Below are 20852 nucleotides of genomic sequence, written 5' to 3' on the forward strand. Positions count from 1 at the left end.
ATTTGGCTCATTGAGTACTCTTCTGACTATCTCTCTGACTCCCTGGTCAGAAATCTTGCAAGGAGCTCCTGTGCGTGGCCTGTTGATGGTAAGGTGGTGCTTTTTCCACCTGTGAATAATGGCCCCAGCGGTGCTGACTGGAATATTCAGGTGCTTTGATATAAGTCTGTAACCAGTTCCATTCTGATGCGGAGCAACAATCAGGTTGTGAATGTCTTCAGAGAGCTCTTTACCTTTACCCATCATGAGGTGTGTCGTATTTAACTGCTTGGTGAAAAAAAATTTTTTTATAGGACCATCAATTTGCTCTAGCCCAGCTGATGTTGGACTACACTAATTTCTAAGTTCAGGTAATAATTACTGACAGATTTCAGGTGGTATGGTGCATTTCCTTGCCAAAGTATACAGCCTTACCATGGTGCGTTCAATACTTTTTTTCCTGCGTTATCGTACTTAATTCCACATAATCATTATTTATGGACTTGAATGTCATACTTTCTTTTCATGTGTGGATTATTTGAATTAATATCAATGTCTGGTAGGAATTCCGTTTAAATTGCAGCTTTGGAAATAAATGTGATGAAAAGTTGACGCGTTCAATACTTATTTTCTCCACTGTATCTCTTGACAGTTTTAGATCTATATGAAAATAACAGTTCATTTTTTTCCATCGACCTTCTCTTGATAAAGGGTTTAACTCTGCACACCAACATGCACAGAAAATTTTAAACGGACACTGACTGAAAACACACATTCAAACAAAAAGGGATCAATTTGCACAAGCTGACACAGTCACAGTCACCCCCTCTGCTGAGTCACACATACTTACACATGCCAAGACTCCTTTAAGTGAGAACATGGAAATGCTCAACAACTTTAGAGAAATCTGCACACTCACACACACATACACTAACACACACACAAAGGGGGGAACTCTTGCAGTCAGAAACACAGCGTACATACAGGGTGACTTTGGCTGTCGTGCAACAGATGGTGAGGCTAGTGCCCTCTTCCAGCCTGCGCTCAGACGTGCTGACAGCAGGCCCAGGGTGTCACAGCACCTTGGCAGTCCAGGGGCCTCCGGTGCCAGCCGCACTCCTACCCTCAATACTCAGCCTGGCAGCGGGCTGTTAACCCTGCCGTACTGGCTGCTCAGCCTGTAGAGTACCGGCCCTCTGAGACGCTTTTTACCTCGCTAATGTGCTGTTTCTGCAGCTCAGATAAACACCCTCAAACATTTACTGAACGGTTCAGTCTGCTTTATTTTATCCTTCATAAAGTTAAAAATGGGCTCATGATTTATTCCCAAAATTCATATTTGAGAAGCTTATACAATCTCCAATCATGTCATCAATGTAAAATCAGCTTAACAACGCCTACATGATGTTGTTGGATGTCAAACCTTTGACCCAGGTGTGTCGATAAGCTCTCTAAGCACTTAAACTCCAGCAGGAGGGATGCTGCAGCCTGCTCTGCAGCCATGACAGCAGCTGAATGATGCTGCAGGGGTGTTAAAAAATGCACGGCTCCCCACAGGCTGTCGACGCATGAGCGGTGTGGTGTGAGAGTTTGATGGCTACACTCTCTCCTAGCTCCTCGGGCATGACGCGATTAGAAAAAGCCGATCACAGAAACACCGTTTTTTTAATCTCTCTGTTTTTTTCTCCCTTTTTAGTCCTTTGACCAGCGTCTTCATGCTGAGAGAGGCAGAGACTGCTGGTTAATATTTCACGGCTCTCTGCGGCAGATTAGCATTTTGCTACTCTCTCTTTCTCTTACTCCCTTTTTTTCCTTCTCTTGCGCACACTTTCACATTTCCCAGCAGTGCTTTCACAAATCTCAATAATCCTTACAAGTATGTTCATAAAAATCAGATAAGGAGGCCAAGGCTCTGCTGATGACAGTTATTGCAAATAAAGCATGGAAGAAAAGCATAGCTGGTAATTGCCTCTGCTGTCACACACTCTGGATTGGTGACTGAGTGAGTGTGTGAGTGCAAATATACGTCACACACTCACATTCACTAAATGCACACACACACATATGGATGAGAGTTAATGTGCTGTCATTTATGTAATACTTTCAATGACAATGCGATGAGGTTTCAAATTGCAGTGTGAGTGACATGCCAGAGGTCTGCAGGCATCTGTCAAAGAAATATAGCCTTTCACACACGCACACACATATACACAAACACACATCATGGATCCAACATTACAGATGAAAATAGAAAAGAGGCGTTTATTTGTCTAGTTGACATTTGCCAGCTGATGTTTAATGTCAGCGCTGAAAATCCCTCCACGTCTCCTTTTGTTTGGATGTTTTATTGTGTGCCAGGCGAGCTGCTCGCGCCCCCGGAGGAATTAATTTACCCTCCCAGCATGTTTGCGCTGCGTCTTTAATTACCACGGTTGGGGTGTATTTTGACATGCTTTCAGTAGCAATAGCAGTAGCTCTCAATAGCTTTCAATAAATATGTACTCGCTGGGAAGAGAAAAGGTTAAATGGCGAGAGAGCAGAGTTGGGCGTTGTTGCGGTGATTTCCCCCTGTCTTCTCCCTCTACGCAGAAGATATCAATAGACATTTTCAGACAGACACATTATGTTGTATCAGAGAAGTAGAGCAGCTTTAACCTTTCCAAACACTGGACTCATCACTAATAAGCCTGCCCTTTCATGTCTCTTTTTCATCCCTCGAACTCCCACCACCCATAAGTGTTAAAAACATTCCTCACATGGAAGGACTTTTACTCTGTGGGAGAAAATGTCCCAGTGACCTTCACGTTTGAGGACATGTTCATTAGAAGATGATGGGAGCGTCAAGCAGAGATAGAGAGTTCTTTTTAAAAGCTAAAGTCACAGCAGGGAGTCTGATCAGCGGCTTTTAACCAGAGTCACTTCATCCTCTCTTGTTCCTCTTCTTGACAGTTCAAACCATGGACTGTGTGAAACATGGATGTAGTGGTCTTCAGTCCTCTGTGTCATAAAGTTCAACCATGTCAGTCACAGCCCTGGAAAGGCTGATTCATACCAACAGTCATATAGGATTTTACTCTCTGCTGGAGAAAAGTGGTAACTTTTCTCTGATCAAGTTCATGAGCAGTTAATTAATTTTTTTTTTTTTAATACATACACAAAGACTGAAATGAAGAATTTAAATCTGAAAAAAAAAAAAAAAAAAAATCAATGTTTTGACAAAGACTCCCGATTTTGATATTGTCAAACAAAAAATCCAGAAATTTCAATTTTCATTTTTTTTTTTTTTTGCCACCAGTAGCAGGTAAGTAATGTGAAGGCAGGATTGAAACAAACCAAAGCAAAGACACCATCGGGATTGCTGACCCCTAGAAAAACCCTGATTATGTATCACTTTCACATGGTTGCTTGTGGAGTAACTCGTTTCAAAAACAGGCTCATGTGAGATACATAGGACCAGGGTTAGAGAGGCATGAATACGGAGTTAAGTTTCCTGATACAAAAATGTTTTTATGCAACACTGATTATATGACTATAAATCAGTTGGGGTTTTATTCGAAGGCCCAATGTTTGACCTTTGCTTCAGTCACACACCAGATAAGACTGACCACAGGAAGGCTCCACAGTTGTGTTATAAAACATCTCACACTCAGTGCACACATTACATATGCCTGATATTTCCAGAAAAGATAAAACAGAAAAGGCACTTAAGCGCATTAAAACACACCTATGCACTACCCACCTCCTACACGTAACCACTGAATGCTGTTTATTGTTGACATTTATTTCCCAGCGTGCACTGCTGTTTGTGGTGCAGCTGTAATCCACGCTGAGCCTTCAGTCCACATCGACCAGCACTGTGGAGTATTCACGTGCTCTCAGCTCCTTATGGTTAAATATCATACATCACTGTACAGGAAGCAGTGGTAGTGAAAGAACTACTCATTCCTCCTCTTTAAGATATCCACCTGTAGCCTGCAGGCTGTTGATAATGGAGCTACATGATGTTCAAAGAGCTGACTCTTATACATGAGTTGTGGGGTCAAAAAGTTTGGAATAGTTTTGGTAGTCAGAAGCTTTGAGACAGGCTGCAACAAAATGATTTGAAGCAAATACTCACAATCAAGAGTGTTCTCCAAAAGTCCTGATTTTGACACAAACAGGTGCAAATTTTTATTTTAAGTGTTTGGAAAAAAAATATCAGAAATCATCTCAAGTGAGACAGACTTGTTTGTGAAAGTAGTATCTTTTATTTCCCTGAAAACAGCCTGTTCCTTTACTGGAAGCTGCCTGACCACAGATAAAAACAGTATTTTACATGGTGGGACACAATGATGGCTTGTTAGCATCTGGCTTGACCATTTCAGCCTTTTTCATTTGCACATTGTAGATGCAGCATTAAAAGGCCCTGTGAGGTCCTCATTACTGATTTTGAGATAGTCTTACTTTTATGTATTTAGCTCTTTGTTGTCAAAATTTGAATTATCAGCAAAAATAGAATCAGTAAATAGATAAATAAATAAATAAATGCTTTTTCTTAGTATCTGTGGTTGAGTTGGATTTTCCTGGGGAAACAAGTTCATTTATAGCATGTAAGTCAAGACTCCTTTTGATGACCCTATACTGGCCAGTAAATTCAGGCAATGAGACGCAAGATGTGTCCTTTTTCTTGAAGGAACGGATATCTTGGATTAATTTTTTAGTAATGGCGGATGCAGCACCACCTTCAACATCTTACCTTTTATTCCTTCAGGTCATCCCATTACTGAGCCAGCATCAGAGGTGGTACCAGAGTGGTTATGTGTGACCTGGTCAAGAGCCCCGTTTCCAATAAGCAGTCCGGTTAAGATCAGTACAGTTTGGTATGGTTTGGCTCGAAGAAGCTTGGTCTTGTTTGCGTTTCCACAGCCAACTGTGCCCTCTTGAGGTTGGCGGAGTGTAAGCTGGATGCCAATAGCTGCATCAGTAACTATATGGTGTGACGCTGTAGCAGCGCGACACAGTGTACCCTGCTAATAAAACCAACGAAGAAGAAAAACGTGATACAGTAAACAAAGAGCAAGGATTGAAGACAATCAGAATTTCATCCTCTATGTGATTGACATGTAGCTCTTTGTTATAAAGCCCAGTCAAAATTTGTGTCGGAGAAGACTGTGTGCTGCCAGGAGACATACAGCAGCAGTCGCACTGTAAGTGACGATTCTTTCGACCAATCAACAGTCTGCAGTGTTGTTGCTCCACCTTCCGAGGACGGATCGGTTTAGTCTGACACCCCTATAGAAGGGTGCCCAAAAGTGGGACAGCTCGTCTCGGTTTTTGGGGTTCTGTCCCGGGATTAGTCTGTGGAAACCCTGTGAAATGTGTGCTGTACTGAGACGAACCAAACTGAGCCACTTGGTGGAAACGGAGCTTATGTAAGTGTGTGAATGTAAAGATCCTAATGTATGTTTACGTCTTCTGCTTTTACAACACAAAAGTAATGAGAGGCATGACGATAGCAGCTGAAGCTGAAGCTGAAGCTGAAGCTGACTTGGAATTATAGCTCGGACTCTGTTTAAATTGATCCAGTGAGGCATTTTTGGTGGATTGCAAGTGATTACAGTTCTCTGTCAAACAGTTTTTCTGTACCAATCTATCCTTTTGCACTAAGTATAAAAAATAGTTTAACTCAAAAGTGCTCAGTTCGAGAAAAAAAAAAAAAAAAAAACACTTTCCCTGTGAAGGTACCGTGTAGTTGAGAACAACCAGAGTTAAACAAAAGCACAGAGCCACAGTCTGTCACTGAGACCATTCCACAAACAATGAGCTGGGTGAAATTTAGAGCAGGCATCCTGAACCCCTTGCTAAGGTTTAATTGAATTAGCCTGTTGGTTTGCTGCTGTATCAGCATGACTGCTGAAATCCTACCCTGTTTAATACAAAGACACACACACACACAGTATGTATATTTGTAGTCACGTCTTAATCATTTTTTAAACAACGCCACAAATTCTGGGCCTCTCCTTGTAAAGCCTGACACACAGTATGGACCTGATTAGTCACATATGCTGTAGTGGCGCAATAACAATGTACTTTCCTGCCCTTACATCATTTCATGACCCTACACGAACAGTATTTTTATACATCCAATATAACTACGGACTGTGGAGAACAAATGGGCTCGGGAAGCCTCTGTTGTAACACTTTGGACCACATAAGAGCAATTAAACAGTACATTAAAATCCCCTCTTTATGATCATATCGCACTTGTCACTGATCCATTAGTAGCTATATCTGCCAAGCTATGAGAATCTTAATTGCACAATTAATTATGGCCTTTGATTGATGTGACTGCTAAATTTATGGCTCGTGCAGAAGCCGGGGACACAGCAGACAAATGTGTGACAGTATGGCTGACAATTATAGCAGACTAATGGCCTGTTTCATAAGCACCAGCCCTGGTGGCCTGGTTTCAGATCCTCACAGCCATGTGTGACGCTGGACTTCTATCAAGGTCTTCAGGATCACTTCATTGAAGATAGTTGCAAGTTAAATACTTCAATTCATGTATCTTTCAGCATTTCTTTAACACCACAGAAATAAAAGATCAGTTAACCAGAAAAGTTGTGCCTGTTTGTCTCTTCCAAGTCAGGATAATCACAGCCAGTGTTGCTCTGCTTTCCACAATTATTTACAAGAGATGATATCTCTTCCTTTTCTGAATCAGTGTCACACAGCTGGCTTTTGTTGCCCGCATTACAGCAAGGTTAGCGTTCAAACCGTCTTTCTATTAAAGTCAGAAGACAAGAACAGACTTATGAGGCTGTATTGATTTCCGTGCTGCTGAGATCCATTTACCGAGCCGGTAGAGGGAGAAATGAATTGATACAAGGCAAACAAAACACAATCCCCCTGTCTTTGGAGGCAACTAAATGATACACAGATCTGTTGAGTTGGTGCCAAGTTCCCATCCTCTTCCTTTTATTTACTCCCTTACAGGTTTAACTTCTCTCTTATAATCAAGGGCGTTTATAGCAGGATCCAGGTACTTTCAGTAAATGTTTCTACAAACTGTGGGGTCTAAATAACTAATAGGTGAAAAAGGTTTTGGAAACGGCTCTTGTTGATTGTCTCTGTGTGAAGCTTTATAAGAAGGCTGCGGGGCACAATTGAATATGTCCACATGAGAGGTTGTTCAGCCGCAGAAAGCATCAAACTGTTGGCTGAATGTCTGAAAACATTACAAAAATTACATACTTCTGTAAGCCTAAGGTTTTATTTTTTTTTTAATCAGGAGCCGCTGTCACATCTTTCCTTTCAAAGCCACCAGACTCCTTTGACAAATAAACAGTAATTCCACCTTGAAAACACCAGATCTGCTGCTCCGCTGCTGAAACAATTGCTTATTTTGTTTGTCTGACTCGCTGCTTTGAATAGTCAGATTGGATTGAACACAATATTTATGAAACACGCAGCACATAAGAACTTACCAATCAAGGGTAGACAAACAAAAGTAGTGTTTTTATCAGGAGAGTCACGCTTTGATCGGAGCAATGAAACGGCTGTTTTCTGCTTTTCTCAAAAGAACTTTGCACCAAACAAAAGGGTTTATCTCTTAGGGGATCATTTGCACAACTTTTCAGACACTCTGAAGAATAATCTGACATTCAGCAGCAAAAAGACGCAGTTTTGGTGGAATGATTTGATCAAGCATATTTTCCTCTCACAACCATGTTGCAGTGATGAAGTCGATTAGTACAACCAGAGATGGCAGAAAGTACCTGGATTCCTTTCTTGAGTAGAAGATACCTTTGTGTAAAAAGTTCTGATCCAAATATCTACTCCCGTAAAAGTAAAAAATACAGGCTTTGAGATGTACGCAAAAGTACTCGCAAAGGTCCCATATTCTGCTCCTTTTCTGAAGTTTGATAGATAGATAGATAGATAGATAGATAGATAGATAGATAGATAGATAGATAGATAGATAGATAGATAGATAGATAGATAGATTGATAGATAGATTGATAGATAGATTGATAGATAGATTGATAGATAGATAGATAGATATGGATCATTGATGTCTTCATGAAATGGTAGTAACATGTTTTAGTCCAAAAAGCCAATAAATCAAGCACAGCAGCATTGTTTCCAGGCTCTCGTAGCCTCTCTGTTCAGAACGCTCTGATTTGGTAGGCGTGACCTTCATATGTAAATGAGCCACCGCTCTGCTCCCCCGCATCACTGAGAGCGGCGCCATGAGCTCCGAGCACACAATGTTTAGAAAACAGCAAAGCTCGTTTACTGTAACATTACAGGCTAAAACAACAGGCTAACTGCAGCTAAAGTTAGCATCCTGAAGCTAACACAGAGACGGGGGGACACTGAGGAAAAGCTCTTACATCTGCTCCACAGCACACAGCATTTAAAATACTCACATTTCCAGGGTCCGAGGTTTGTTGGTGGATGGTTGGTAATGTGCCTGGATTCAGGACCAGTCTATTCACTAGCCCTCTGTTGTACTGTCCAAAGTTGGAAAAGCAGTCGGCCATGAAGTGACTAGCACACAGATGCACAGTTTTACTGAGTGTAGGTGGCACATTTCCTTAATTAATGAACTCTAGCCACTTAGTCTTGTCTTCTTCGGAGATGGGAAGCTTGTGCATGGAACTATGTGACTGTTTACAGCCAAAAACAGAGCAGTGATGGCCCTTCAACTTTGGCATTCCCCTCCCCGCTGCTGGAGAGATTTCTCTCCAGCAGCGGGGAGGGGAGTGGGCGGAGAGGGGGTGCGGGGGTATCTGCTCCAGTGGACCAATCGGGTCAGGCTTGCTCCTGATTGGTCAAATCCCCAAAATCCAAACAGCTTGTTTTAGGTCAGGATTTTACATTCCCAAGCACTGCTAAGTACAGGTTTTGTCATTAAATATCACATTTTGTGGGCTGGGAGGAAAACCAAAGACCCACAAATTTCCCTAAAATACTTAATAAAGTGATTTTTGCATAATAATGGACCTTTAAAAGTAAAAAGTACTCCTATCGCACGATTCACTGACTGTGAACACGGGATAATTTATATGGAATCTACTTTAGCAATGTTATTGTTTGAACAAAAACTGGAGTTTTGGTTTGCACAAGATGCAACTCATACGCCAGGAGTTAAATATATAGGCCCAGGCTTTATAAATAAGGTAACGAGCCTTTTTGGGAAATGTAAGGAGTAGAAAGCGATATTTATGTTGAAATTGTAATTAAGTAAAAGTAAAAAGTAGTTAGAGGAAGGATGTACTTGAGTTATGATGTAAATTGAGCTTGAAAAAGTCCAATGTTGATGATTACTTCAGCTCAACAGGCTGTAAAATGTGATGTAGTTGAGAATAACTGTCCATAGATGCATACTTAATGATACAAAATAAGAAATTGAGTGTAACTAGATCAGTATTTTGGGAAAATATCATATAATGAAGGAAATTAGACATTTAAAGTAATATTTAAAGTTACCTTTGTCTGTATGTCTTGGCTCACATCTACTGTCTCTTACTGTAAAACACGCAGCAGCATTATTAACCTCTAAAAACAGCAGCGCGTATAGATGATGAAAAAGCATGTGGGTTATTCCACTGGAGTGCTGATAAACAGTGCTATCTCCAGCTCTGCAGTATCTGCAGCCGTGCCAAAAAATGACATCTTTGGTGTTAATATAATTGGATGTCTGTTAGAGTAATGCTTCTTTACCCTCGCTCTGAGGATGATGTAACTCATTGAAACTTTTGCTAATAAAGTGCTTGATACAGAACTTTCTTGTCTGTCTTTAAAGAGGTTTATTTATGAAACTGTAGGGTCACATATTTTATCTAAAGCTTGGCAGAAAACCTGAGGAGATGAGTCATTTGTTACTGACAGAGCTGATAATTCGAGGTACAACCTTTCAGCAGATGTACTTCTTTAATAATGAATTCCTCATCTTGTTGCGTGATAATTGCTTAAAAACAAACCAGCAGCTATGATATAATTGAGTGTAATCAGCAAATTGCTTTGCTATTGAAAGTGTCTAGAAATAGCTAACCTCTGCTCAGTAAATGTGTTGCAAAAATACGGTTGGAGCTCAGGTGAAGTGTAATTACAGGAATTGCTCTAAAGGCCTCTAAGAGGACTGCTGCAGAGTGCTGGTTTGGCAACCTGCAATCAGTGAGAGCATCTATGACTTTACAGAGCTCTTCAGAGCAGTTTGGCAGCAGCAGATGCATCTTAGAGGTCACTTTCTCCTCCACCTTGTGGCTAAAAATGTCTCTGAAATGGCAAGGCTGACTGATCTGGTGGGTTAGGGCCTCCATGTGTAACCATGGCAGCGTAAATCTGTTCTTCATCTCCAAAAAGCTTCCTCTTCATGAGCCACTTTATCCAAATGGTGTGCTGCAGAGCTTCATACACACATACTCTACTCTCACTCTGTGGTTTATCAAATGAACTCCTCTGTCTTCCGTTCTTCTGAGCGTGCTTTTCTTTTGTTTATCACTGACACCTTTTGTCTCAAGAATGCTGATGAGTCCTTCCTCGTTATTAATTTAGCTCCTATGGAAAGGTTTCCTGATAGAGGTGCAGAGTTCAGAGACACGCGCTGTCGTAATTAAAGCAAACGCTGCCAAGCGTGGTTGAAGACAATGCCAGCCTGGTTAACGATTTCCGAGCGTGTCTCGTCGACACCACCTGTTTTCGTTTAGCACTTTTCAGCAGCTGTTCTCATAATTATGCTTCCTGTCAGAGTAGAAAAAGGGAGGGTGCGCCGCAGCATTGTGCTACGCCGATAAACAAGGTAGTTAAAGGCCACTTATGGCGACACAGTCACTCTCCCAAAGGGGATTCAGCGTCTGTTTGCAGAAAACATAAAGAGGTCGAAGCGTGTTGGATAGAGCAGAGCCTTTTTCATCCACCATTAGTTCAAAATGAGAGACATCTGCTTCATGATGTGCACCTATACTTTAGCTCTGCTGAAACACATTTACAAACACACAAGTTGCCAAGTGAGCCTAAAAGTATAACCTCTCATTTTTATGTCCTCTTTCATTAGCCGAAACCTCTTTCTAAATCATGCACAGAGACATCTTGAGAGTCTGATTTTGGTTCCCCCCACTGTGATCTGATCACTGCCCTCTTTGATAGCCAGCAGCATTAAAACATTAGCAGTGACGTGGATGAATCTGCCCTGAGATGCCCTCATAGAAACAGACATTGCTCTCTTAATGAGCCCAGTGAGCTTTCTCATTAGAGAAACACTTAAAGGCAACAGTCCCAGTTTGTCAGTGCTGAGTCAAGGCTGCTGGATTGCCCACTAAAGAACATGTAATGTTACTTCACAGACACTTAAACCGACCACTGCGTCCTGCAGCTCGCCTCCCACCCTGTCTGTACCTGAATGAGACCTGGCTTGTTTTCGCTTTGGAGATATTCAATATTCTCTCCTTTTGTTGTGAGAAATGTTGTGAAGAGAAGCACCGCCAAAAGAAATTTGTGTTACAATACTTATCACCCGTGCACCACTTTTGCAATTACACGAATGGCTGATTCCTTTTAGCTCTTTTAAATTTATTTCCAATGACCTTTATGTCACCAAATTGGGCCAAGTCTGGAGAGAAGTTTCCAGCTGTGTTAATTGTTTTAGGCAGTGATGTGCAGAGAACCCAGAGTCATGTGTGGATAAAAAGTAATTGTGATTCATTCACACTCTTATTTTGCTTTTCCTCTTGCTCCTGCACACATGCTTAAACACATCCAGCACACCTGTCCTGTAAGCACACGACGCGGTAAGTGAGGCAGAAACACAACACAAAGGCTTAATAAGGCGGCTGTTTTTATTCGCTGTGGACTGATGAGCCATACTTTCCCCGCTCTGTTCACCTCTGTGCGTCTCTGCTCTCTGCAGCCTCGATCCTCCTCCCCTGCCAGGACAATGGACTGTAATGAATGGGCACTACCCCATCTCAGCGTTAATTAATGAAGGGCCTAATTGTATAATGGACTGTGACTGCATGGCTATGGCAGAAAGAGCAAAAAGAAAAGGCTCTAGGCTTTTGTGATGAGCTGGACAAGTGGCTGTTCTCATGCCATAGGATTAGAATAATGAAAGTACAAACCCCCCTCATATTTATTGAGTATAAAATTTGACCTTCAAGGTACCTGAGCACAAAAGAACACTGTTTTACAGCCAACTATTGTATCTTTACTTTTAAGGATTTTGATGTAATTTTAACCCAAATACCTCCAACCACAGAGTGCAGAGGTCTGCCTCAAAGGTGTACCTCAAATTGACCTTTAAAATATTTTATTACTATTCAAAATATATGTGACAAATCTCTAAGGCAGAGTGGACATTTACCGTTTGATTTATGCCCCAACCCCTCGCCTATAGTCATAATCTTTGAAAGGAATAATTCTAAGAACGAGAACTTCAGCCTTGTATTTGTGTTCATTGTTATGCTCAGTTTCTGTCTCGTGGTGTCGGGACACAGCCTTGGGGATAAGGTCAGGACCTAACATCTTGGGGGTTGTAGAGGTTTCTCAGGCATTTCCAACCAAGGTGCCATTTACACGAGAATGGTTTTAGGGTGAAACGCAAAAGTTTTGCTGTGTTTCAGCCTCACGTTTACATGGAAGCAGCATTTCAGCTGACCCAAAACGCAAACTTTTGAAAACGGTCCAGAGTGGGATTTTTCTGAAAACGCTGCCTTGTAAACAGTAAGCAGGTGTTTTCAGTGGAAACGCTGACATCACACTCCGCATCGCGTGAGTGATACAACAGGACAACAGTACTGTTGTTACGATCGTCGGGAACTACCGTGTTGTGCTTGGGCTGCTCATTTTGCTGAATCTGCTGACTGTCTTTAAACAAAATGAGCATCTTTTGCTCCACTTTTGAACTTAGTATTCCCCAATACACCAGATGATCAACTCAACTCTACTTCAGTTGAGATCTCCCAAAAGCTGCTTCTGGACAAGACAGTTAGAGCGCAGACTATTGGCTTGGCATGCTTACTACAGCATTTTCAGTCCCTCGGTGTTTCCGTAAAAACATAGATTTTTTTCGCTGCGTTTTAGCGCTTTCAGATGAAACTTTGTCGTGTAAACAGGGCCTAAGAAAGACCCTGGGTAGGAGCCTGTTCATCAATCCTTGCTTAAATCTGAAATAGCAGTCCAAACAAGTCAACTCAGATACAGGTATCCCAGGTGGTGAACAATGGTGATGTACAATCCCTTTATCTTGCCAGGGGTAGATCTAGACCTTATTGAAAAAAAAGAATGTATATCCCATCTGACCGAGGACTGCCTCAGGATCCTGTAGGAGAAGTTGGATAGTGTTGCTGGAGAGAGGTATATCTCGATGGACTAGCACCAGTTGCTAATGTTACCCGATCCCAGATTCTTACCGGACATTTGTTTGTATATGAGCGTAACAAGCAGTTCTCAACATTTTCTTTCTTTTTACTTTATTATGGATATTGGGTTGGACAAGCTTTCTTCTCACTCAGCCCATCCTGTATCTGCCAAAGCCCTTCCAGGATGTGGCTTTGGGGCTGTTTTGTGTATGTTTTTCCACTCTGCTCTTTGTTTAACCATCCTTCATCTCTTCTGTTTTTTTTTTTTTTTGTCCGCTGGTGACTGTTCAGCTAATAACCACTTAGCTAAAGTTTCACGCTCCACAAGTGATTGGGAGTGATGTTGGAAATACTTGTCATTTTTATTTATTTATGTATTTATTTATTTTATTTATTCATATATTTATTCATTTTTAGGACTTAAGGACTTTTATGATTTTTTTTTTATTTTTTTTTTGCCACACTGTCAACAGTAAGAGGTGAAATAATCAACTCAGTGAATGTGGAAGTGGTTTAATTTGATATATCTTGTGCCGTCTAGAAACATTATTAACCAGCCAATAAGAGTCAAGAATTCAACACAGCTGGGTTATCAGTCAAACACCTTCACATAGAAAGCTAGGTGTCTTCACGGTCAGTATCACTTTGTTCCTGTCTTCAGTGTGATTGGAGTTGTTAATGACACCCAGCCATTGGAGTGAAAGCCTCTCCCTGGTGAGATTTGTCTCCTGGTTCATGGTTTGGGCATGTGACTCCTTGTGTTTCCAGTTTCCAGACTTTTATATACCTGAGAAAAGAGTTTGACGTGTTGCAGAGAAATTCTGCATGAAACTTTTCCCTCCTGCGTTGAAGTCACACATGCCACCTCTCAGTGTTTTACATCTATCTTACTGTCGTCAGAGCTTCTGTACCCTCTCTCCCAGGTGAGCAGAACAGTGAGCTGGCTTTCTTTTCTCTCCTGTTCAGAGGTATAGTAGTTGAATCCAGCCCTGCCAGCCCAAGCTGAATCGGTGCAACGAGGTCTGTCAAGCAGCCTGACAAACTCATTCTTGGCCAGCGGCGCTTGTTCCTGTCTGATGAAAATGTTACAGCGCTCTCTCATTCTCTGCCTCGGCCCGCTTTTCCCGGAACGCAGCTCTGAGTGGGTGGTTATTCTGTCATCATTTTGGAAGACACACACACACACGCGGACTCAGACAGCGTCCATCCAAAGCAATTTTTTCATCCAGTGTATTACTATCTTCAACTGCTGGACTAAAAGCCTCTCCAGGGACATAACTCATCGGCACTTTTTATTTATTTTATTTTGATAAAACATCTTCATTAAGGATAAAAACTGACCCTGGCCCTGACGCTGCTGCTTGCTCATCCATGAGTGCACTTTTAGAATAAAACTGCATATTGTGCATTTCTATAGGCCGACATTCAAAGCTCACTGATCAGACCCATGAATGAAGCAGCTTTGGAGCCCATTTGTCCGAGCTTCAAAGAAACTCTGACAGGTCGAATGGACGCCTCACAGCAATGATGCTTCATATTTAATCCAGCAGTGGTTGAGGAATTGTTTTATTCTGTCCCCTATCTGCTTCACTCAGCTGTGGGAGGAAAAAGAAAGGGTCATTTCCCGACAGAAGGCGGCGATTTCCGTAATAGAACCGGAGGTGTTGAAGTGCAGTGTGATTAAGTGGATTCCAGAGGTCTGAATTTCCTAAGGGTCCAGTCACAGACAAAGCCCAGTTGTCAAGTGGTACGGACAGGTGTACTGCTGTTTGAAAAGCAGGGGAAGAAACGCTGAAAGAAAGGAAAAAGGGGCAGATAGGAAGGCCGTCGGGGGAATAGGGGCTCAGTCTGAGGGTGTTGAAAAGAGCCTTCACTTGAACGCACCACTGCATCCTAATAACTCCACAGCCACTGGAAATAAAAAAAAAGTAAAACACCTTGTGCTCTACCTTTTCCTTCTTTCCTCCGCTTCGCTCTTTATCTGAGCAGCTGTGAAGGGCACACACCTGGCCGCCATCCATCTGGCTGCATATGTGTGTATTGATGTGAGTCTATTTAAAGAGGTCTTGTGCTGGGGTTTCTGGGGTTGATTGCTCTCACTGCCAGCATTGTTCACGTGGATACGGCTGCCATGGCAATAACTACGCACGCACCGTACAATCTGGCCAATTGCAGAGTTACAGTACGGCTGTCTCAGGCTTCCTGTGGAGTGGACCCGTGATCCACATCAGCTCACATCTGCTGAATATAAACCTGTGAGTGGGAAACAAACAACTGCTGCTCAGGTGCTCTTTAGCTCGGCACATAAGCTCAAGAACAAGAGCCCTGGGCTGGAAAAACTGAAATGTTTTCAAGCGTTTTTGTCTCATTTTTAGTAGAAAATGTCTTTTTAGCCTTAATATGAGCAACATTCACCTGACCAGTCCAGAAAAATGACTTATTTCATGTTATCAAAGGGGTAGGGCCATCACTTTAACGCGTCAATTAGATTAAATTAATGCAAATTAATGTGTTGTAAAAAAAATAATGCATTTAACTCATCTGCTGCCAGATGTTTTCAGAACATCTTGAACGATCTTTTAAGACTCAAATAATATTGTTTTCTGTGACTATGTTAGCACCAAAACTACCAGAGCCTTTGATCTACCTTTGATCCAAAAACAGACAAAACTTACTACTTTTGGGGAGCTCCATTCTTTGATCCTCTCCATGATCTCCGTCGTCTTTTCTCACAATCCCTCCACTCTCTCTCTGAACTACCACGACACATCCTCGGTTGAAGAGTGAGCTGCCTGAACTTTTTTGACTTACAGCATCTCGCTATGTCTCTGTCATCTCACATCTTCTCCTCATATCCATGGTGATCTCTCATCCAAAGAGTACACCGCTCTCACCCATAGTAGTTTACGCGCATGATTTTGATTGACAAGCTCTGCTAGACCCTGCCTCCCCCCTGCTGAAAAACATCATTTACTTCTATGGACACAGTCAATGGTTGGAATCGAGTTGGTGTCTATAGACGTCAGTGGCAGCCAACACAGACATTTTAATATTGGCCAGTTGAAAAGAATGTGGATTGACAAATCTTCTCTGCTTCGTGTATTCATTTGAGTGGTCATGCACTACAATTTCGTAATGTCCTAGAATTCAAATTCTTTATATGGGGACCTTAAGCAGATATGTGATTAAAATGTGATTAATTAGATTGTTCAATAAAAATCCTGTAATTAATTAGATTAAATTGGCAGCACCTTTAAAGACAAAAATGAGTTCCAAATTTCTTGTAATAAGTTAAAAAAAAAAAAAAAGTGCTAATGGAACGATAAAAAAGTTAATGGTGTTAAGACATTTTTCTATTTTTAAGCAAATTTTGAGCAAATTATTCTTAGCAAGCAATTCAGACCTCATTTTCGTATTTAAACAACTTGAAACATAGACATTTTTCTGGACTGGTCAGTTGAATGTGGCTCACATTGAGTATCACAAGACATTTTTAACGTAAAGTAAGACTAGGGATGGGTACCGGATTTGGTACTTTTACAGGTACTGACCAAATTCTGTCAAAGCACCGGGTACTGATTCACGTAAAATCAAAAGGTACCATGTTTAGGTACCTAAATGCATCCTTGAGACTGTAAGGGAGAAGAAGAGTAGGAGATTTTCCATGCTGGACATGAACACAGCATTGCAAGGTTATAAACTGAAGAGTAAATATGTTAAATTGAAAAAAGTTGTACTTAATTATTAAATACATTGGTATTTTTCACCACATAAACACAAAAAAGTATCGAAAATTGGTACCGTTGAGTACCTGTAACGATTGCCAGGTACCGGCATCGGTACTGTATTGTTTCGAATGTGAAAGGTACCCATCCCTAAGTAAGACAAAAACACTAAATAAGATTTCAGGTTTTCAGTGTACAGCTTCAGGAGTCACAGAGGCCTGTTCGACTGCTTATTTTCTCTCTGAGATACCCAGGGATCAAACTGCTGGTCTGAGATGGTCTCTTTTACTGTCGGCACACTGAAAAATCTCTGAAAAATTGATATTTTTCCTCATATTCTTCAAACATTGTTTTTTCTGTAGTTAACACAAGACAGATAAGGCCAGTCCGTCACCTCTGGGTGTTTTCTGGGTGTTTTGCTCTCACACCTCTTTCACCTCCTTCTGTCTGCAGACAAGAAAGTAAACACACACACACACACACACACACACACACACACACACACACACACACACACACACACACACACACACACACACACACACACACACACACACACACACACACACACACACACACACACACACAGATGTTTCATTTTGTTTCTTTGTCCAACCTCAGTAAAAACTGTCAGGAAAGAGACCTGAGTGGTTATTTTCCATTTTCCATCATGACTGATCGTGTTGGGTGTTAGACTCTTCACACTGCTGTCTCACACCTTTCTGCCAGCTCAAATGAACACCTTTTCTTTTTTTCTACCCTGCACCAGCCCTGCAGTAAAACACCGTGATGGTAATCTTCATCAAAGGACCCGCTGAATCACACAGGCAGGGAGAGTTGGATTCTTAACATGTCAGAATTATCCTTCAAAGGCGTGTTGTTCTGAGGAAGTAACTGTTGTTCCAGCGCCAAATTGCTACCTGGTGTTTTCAAAGTTCTTCCCCGTCCCCGCCGTCCCTCCACCGAGCGCACGACTGTGGAAAAGAATTAGCAACGCTCGGTTAGACAGTATGGCCAATTGACGATGACAGCCCTGAGATGTGAGACATGCTTGCTATCCTTTCACTTTCTTCTCCCGCTCCCCTCTTTTTCCCCTCTTTATCTCGTCTCCCGCCTGCTCTCCATTTTCTTGTCATTCACCATCCCAATTCTTTCAATTTTTGCTCTGCTTGTCTCTGTTATCTTTTCTTTGTTCTTTTTTTTCTTCTCAACTAAAGTTAAAGATTGTTTTGTTTTGGTTTGTTTTTTTTTTTTTTTTTCACAGGGACATTTTGATGCAACAATGACAGAGTAGTAGAGTTAGGCAACAGTTTGCCAACTTTGGTCAGCAAGTTCACACATCTTTTCATTAGAAATGAGAAAAAAATGAAGCACAACATCCAGAGCCACTATAAATTTACAAATGTTTGTTTCTTCACAGATCATCAAATAAGACCAATAAGATTTGAGGTCACATGAGGATTTTTTTTTCGTCCACAGCAGCCAGATGACGATGACTTGGTCCTGACCCCTGATGGTACACAAGAGTTCATGACCTTTGAGATCCCTCTGAATGACTCCGGCTCAGCAGGCCTCGGTGTTAGCGTCAAGGGGAACCGCTCCAAGGAGAACCATGCTGACCTGGGCATCTTTGTGAAGTCCATTATCAATGGAGGTGCTGCTAGCAAGGTGAGTTAATTCTCTGGCCTCTGCCTTGAGTTGAATTTCCATCCAGTAGACCAGAGCATGTGAGCAAAGTGGAGTAGCGGGCTTTCTGCTCCTCACTCTCAAAGATGACCACCTCCATCACTCCCCACTTAAAGTCTCAGCATACTGCTCTACCTATTACTGCTCAACCCTCAAAGGATCACTGCTAAAATGCAGTGAAAACGCACGGTAAAAAAATCGATGTTTACACAGAAACACAAAGGAACTGAGGACGTTGTAGTAAGCATGCCACACCTCTAGTTGGCACTACAACTGTCTTGTCCAGAAGTGGCTTTTGGCAGATCTCCACTGAAGTAGAGTTGAGCTGATCATCTGGTGTATTGGTGGGTACTAAGAGCAGAAGTGGAGCAACAGATGCTCATGTTGTTGAAAGAAAGTCAGCAGATTCAGCTGAGAGAGCAGCACAAGCACAACACGGTAGTCCACGACAAGTGTTACAATGGTACTGTTGTACTGTTGTATGTGCTTGCACGAAACCGAGTGTGGCTCTGAAAGATGTTTACAAAATGTTGCATTTTAGGTCGGCTAAAACACTATTTCTGTGTTAACGCAAGGCTGAAATGCAAAGATTTTCTTGCGTTTCACTCTAAAACCGTTGTCATGTAAACAGCCCCCAAGATTGTATTCTGCGCTGCTCCGCGCTGCTCCGCGCTGCTCCGCGCTGCTCCAGGCTGCTCCGCGCTGCTCCGCGCTGCTCCGCGCTGCTCCAGGCTGCTCCAGGCTGCTCCATGCTGCTCCACGCTGCTCCACGCTCAACAACTGTTAAATCAGTACTGTTGTATTGTTTTATGTGTTTGCCAAAGCAGAGCGTGGCATCAGCGTTACGACTAAAAACACCGGCTTACTGTTTTACACAGCAACAGTAGCTGCAGCATTTCAGATAAATTTGACTCTGAAAGTAGTTTAATAAAGTTTGCGTTTTAGGTCGACTGAAACACAGTTTCTGTGTAAATGTGATGCTGAAATGCAACAATACTTTTGTGTTTTACTCTAAGACCGTTGTCGTATAAACAGTCCCCAAGTTTGCATTCTGCTCTGCTCCATGTTCACTCAAGAAATATATGCTCTGACTCTGATTCTGGGCCAGGTTTGGGCATGCTTTGGACATGAAAGGTAACAGAGCAAAACTTGAATGGGATAGCGCCCTGCTCCACCTTCCTATCCTTAAAAAAAAAAAAAAAAGAAAGACATGCTCTGTGCTCTTTCTGAAAGCTCCCCTGCTCCATTCCTTGCTCTCTCACACTCCCCTCACATGCTCTGCTTCAACGTGTCATTCAACTGTCACATGTAACTGTTGATAAGCACTCTTTGAGGGTAAGTCCTCCAATGTCCGGAACCAGAGACTCACAATGTCACGAGTGCAGACATTTGAACTTGAGACCACAATATGATTTAGTTCCTAGGTTCCTGTGATGGAGTTTGTAAGTGAACCCTGCAAACAGGCCTCAGGAGCAGCTCTAGAGACTTTTTTTTCTATCCCAGAACTTTTGTTTTGTTGATCTAAGTACTTTAAAGGTCACTTAAAAACTCCTCTCATGGTATTTCTGCAGGATGGACGCCTACGCGTCAACGACCAACTCATAGCAGTTAACGGGGAGTCGCTGCACGGGATGACCAACCAGGATGCCATGGAAACACTCCGCAAATCCATGTCTGTGGAAGGCAACAAGCGAGGGATGATTCAGCTCATCATTGCCCGGCAGGTGGCCAGAAACAACGGGGTAAGCCTTACTGTCAGGGAGAAGTCACACTGATGTGCCGGGGACTAATTAGCCCCATAAGGAGTCAGATTTAATTACCTTTGTTTATATCTTTAATAAAATATTGTTTTTAGCATTCTCATCATGAGCCGGCAGGACTCTGCTGTGTACACACATACATTGTAATAAAGGCAGCTTAAACAAATGCATGCTTTAATTCAAACCCTGTCCATGGAGGAGTAGATGACACATTGAGTAAAGAAGAGGGATAGCTACATTTCAGCCGCACTGAATGATAAATGAGAGAAGCTCTCCTGGCCCTAATCTCTCACACATAGGTTTTTGTTGCTTTGAGATAGCTTTAAAAAAGGACATTTATGAAGCAGCCACACCACTAT

The 20852-nt window shown here is 42.0% G+C and overlaps 1 protein-coding gene across 2 annotated transcripts in view; it reads left to right on the plus strand.

Annotated features, from left to right (window-relative positions):
• Window positions 1-20852, plus strand: part of LOC141807267 (partitioning defective 3 homolog) — a 540268-nt gene that overhangs the window by 291277 nt on the left and 228139 nt on the right. For both annotated transcript variants that reach the window (XM_074693146.1, XM_074693147.1), the window contains exons 13-14: window positions 18527-18715; window positions 20305-20475. In XM_074693146.1, the coding sequence (XP_074549247.1) occupies window positions 18527-18715; window positions 20305-20475 (360 nt within the window). The remainder of the gene's footprint in view (window positions 1-18526; window positions 18716-20304; window positions 20476-20852) is intronic.

The sequence above is a fragment of the Halichoeres trimaculatus genome, unplaced genomic scaffold, assembly GCF_033239565.1.
Source record: "Halichoeres trimaculatus isolate MK-OKI-2021-1 unplaced genomic scaffold, fHalTri1.1 fHalTri1_scaffold_18, whole genome shotgun sequence".
Classification (NCBI taxonomy): Eukaryota; Metazoa; Chordata; class Actinopteri; order Labriformes; family Labridae; genus Halichoeres; species Halichoeres trimaculatus.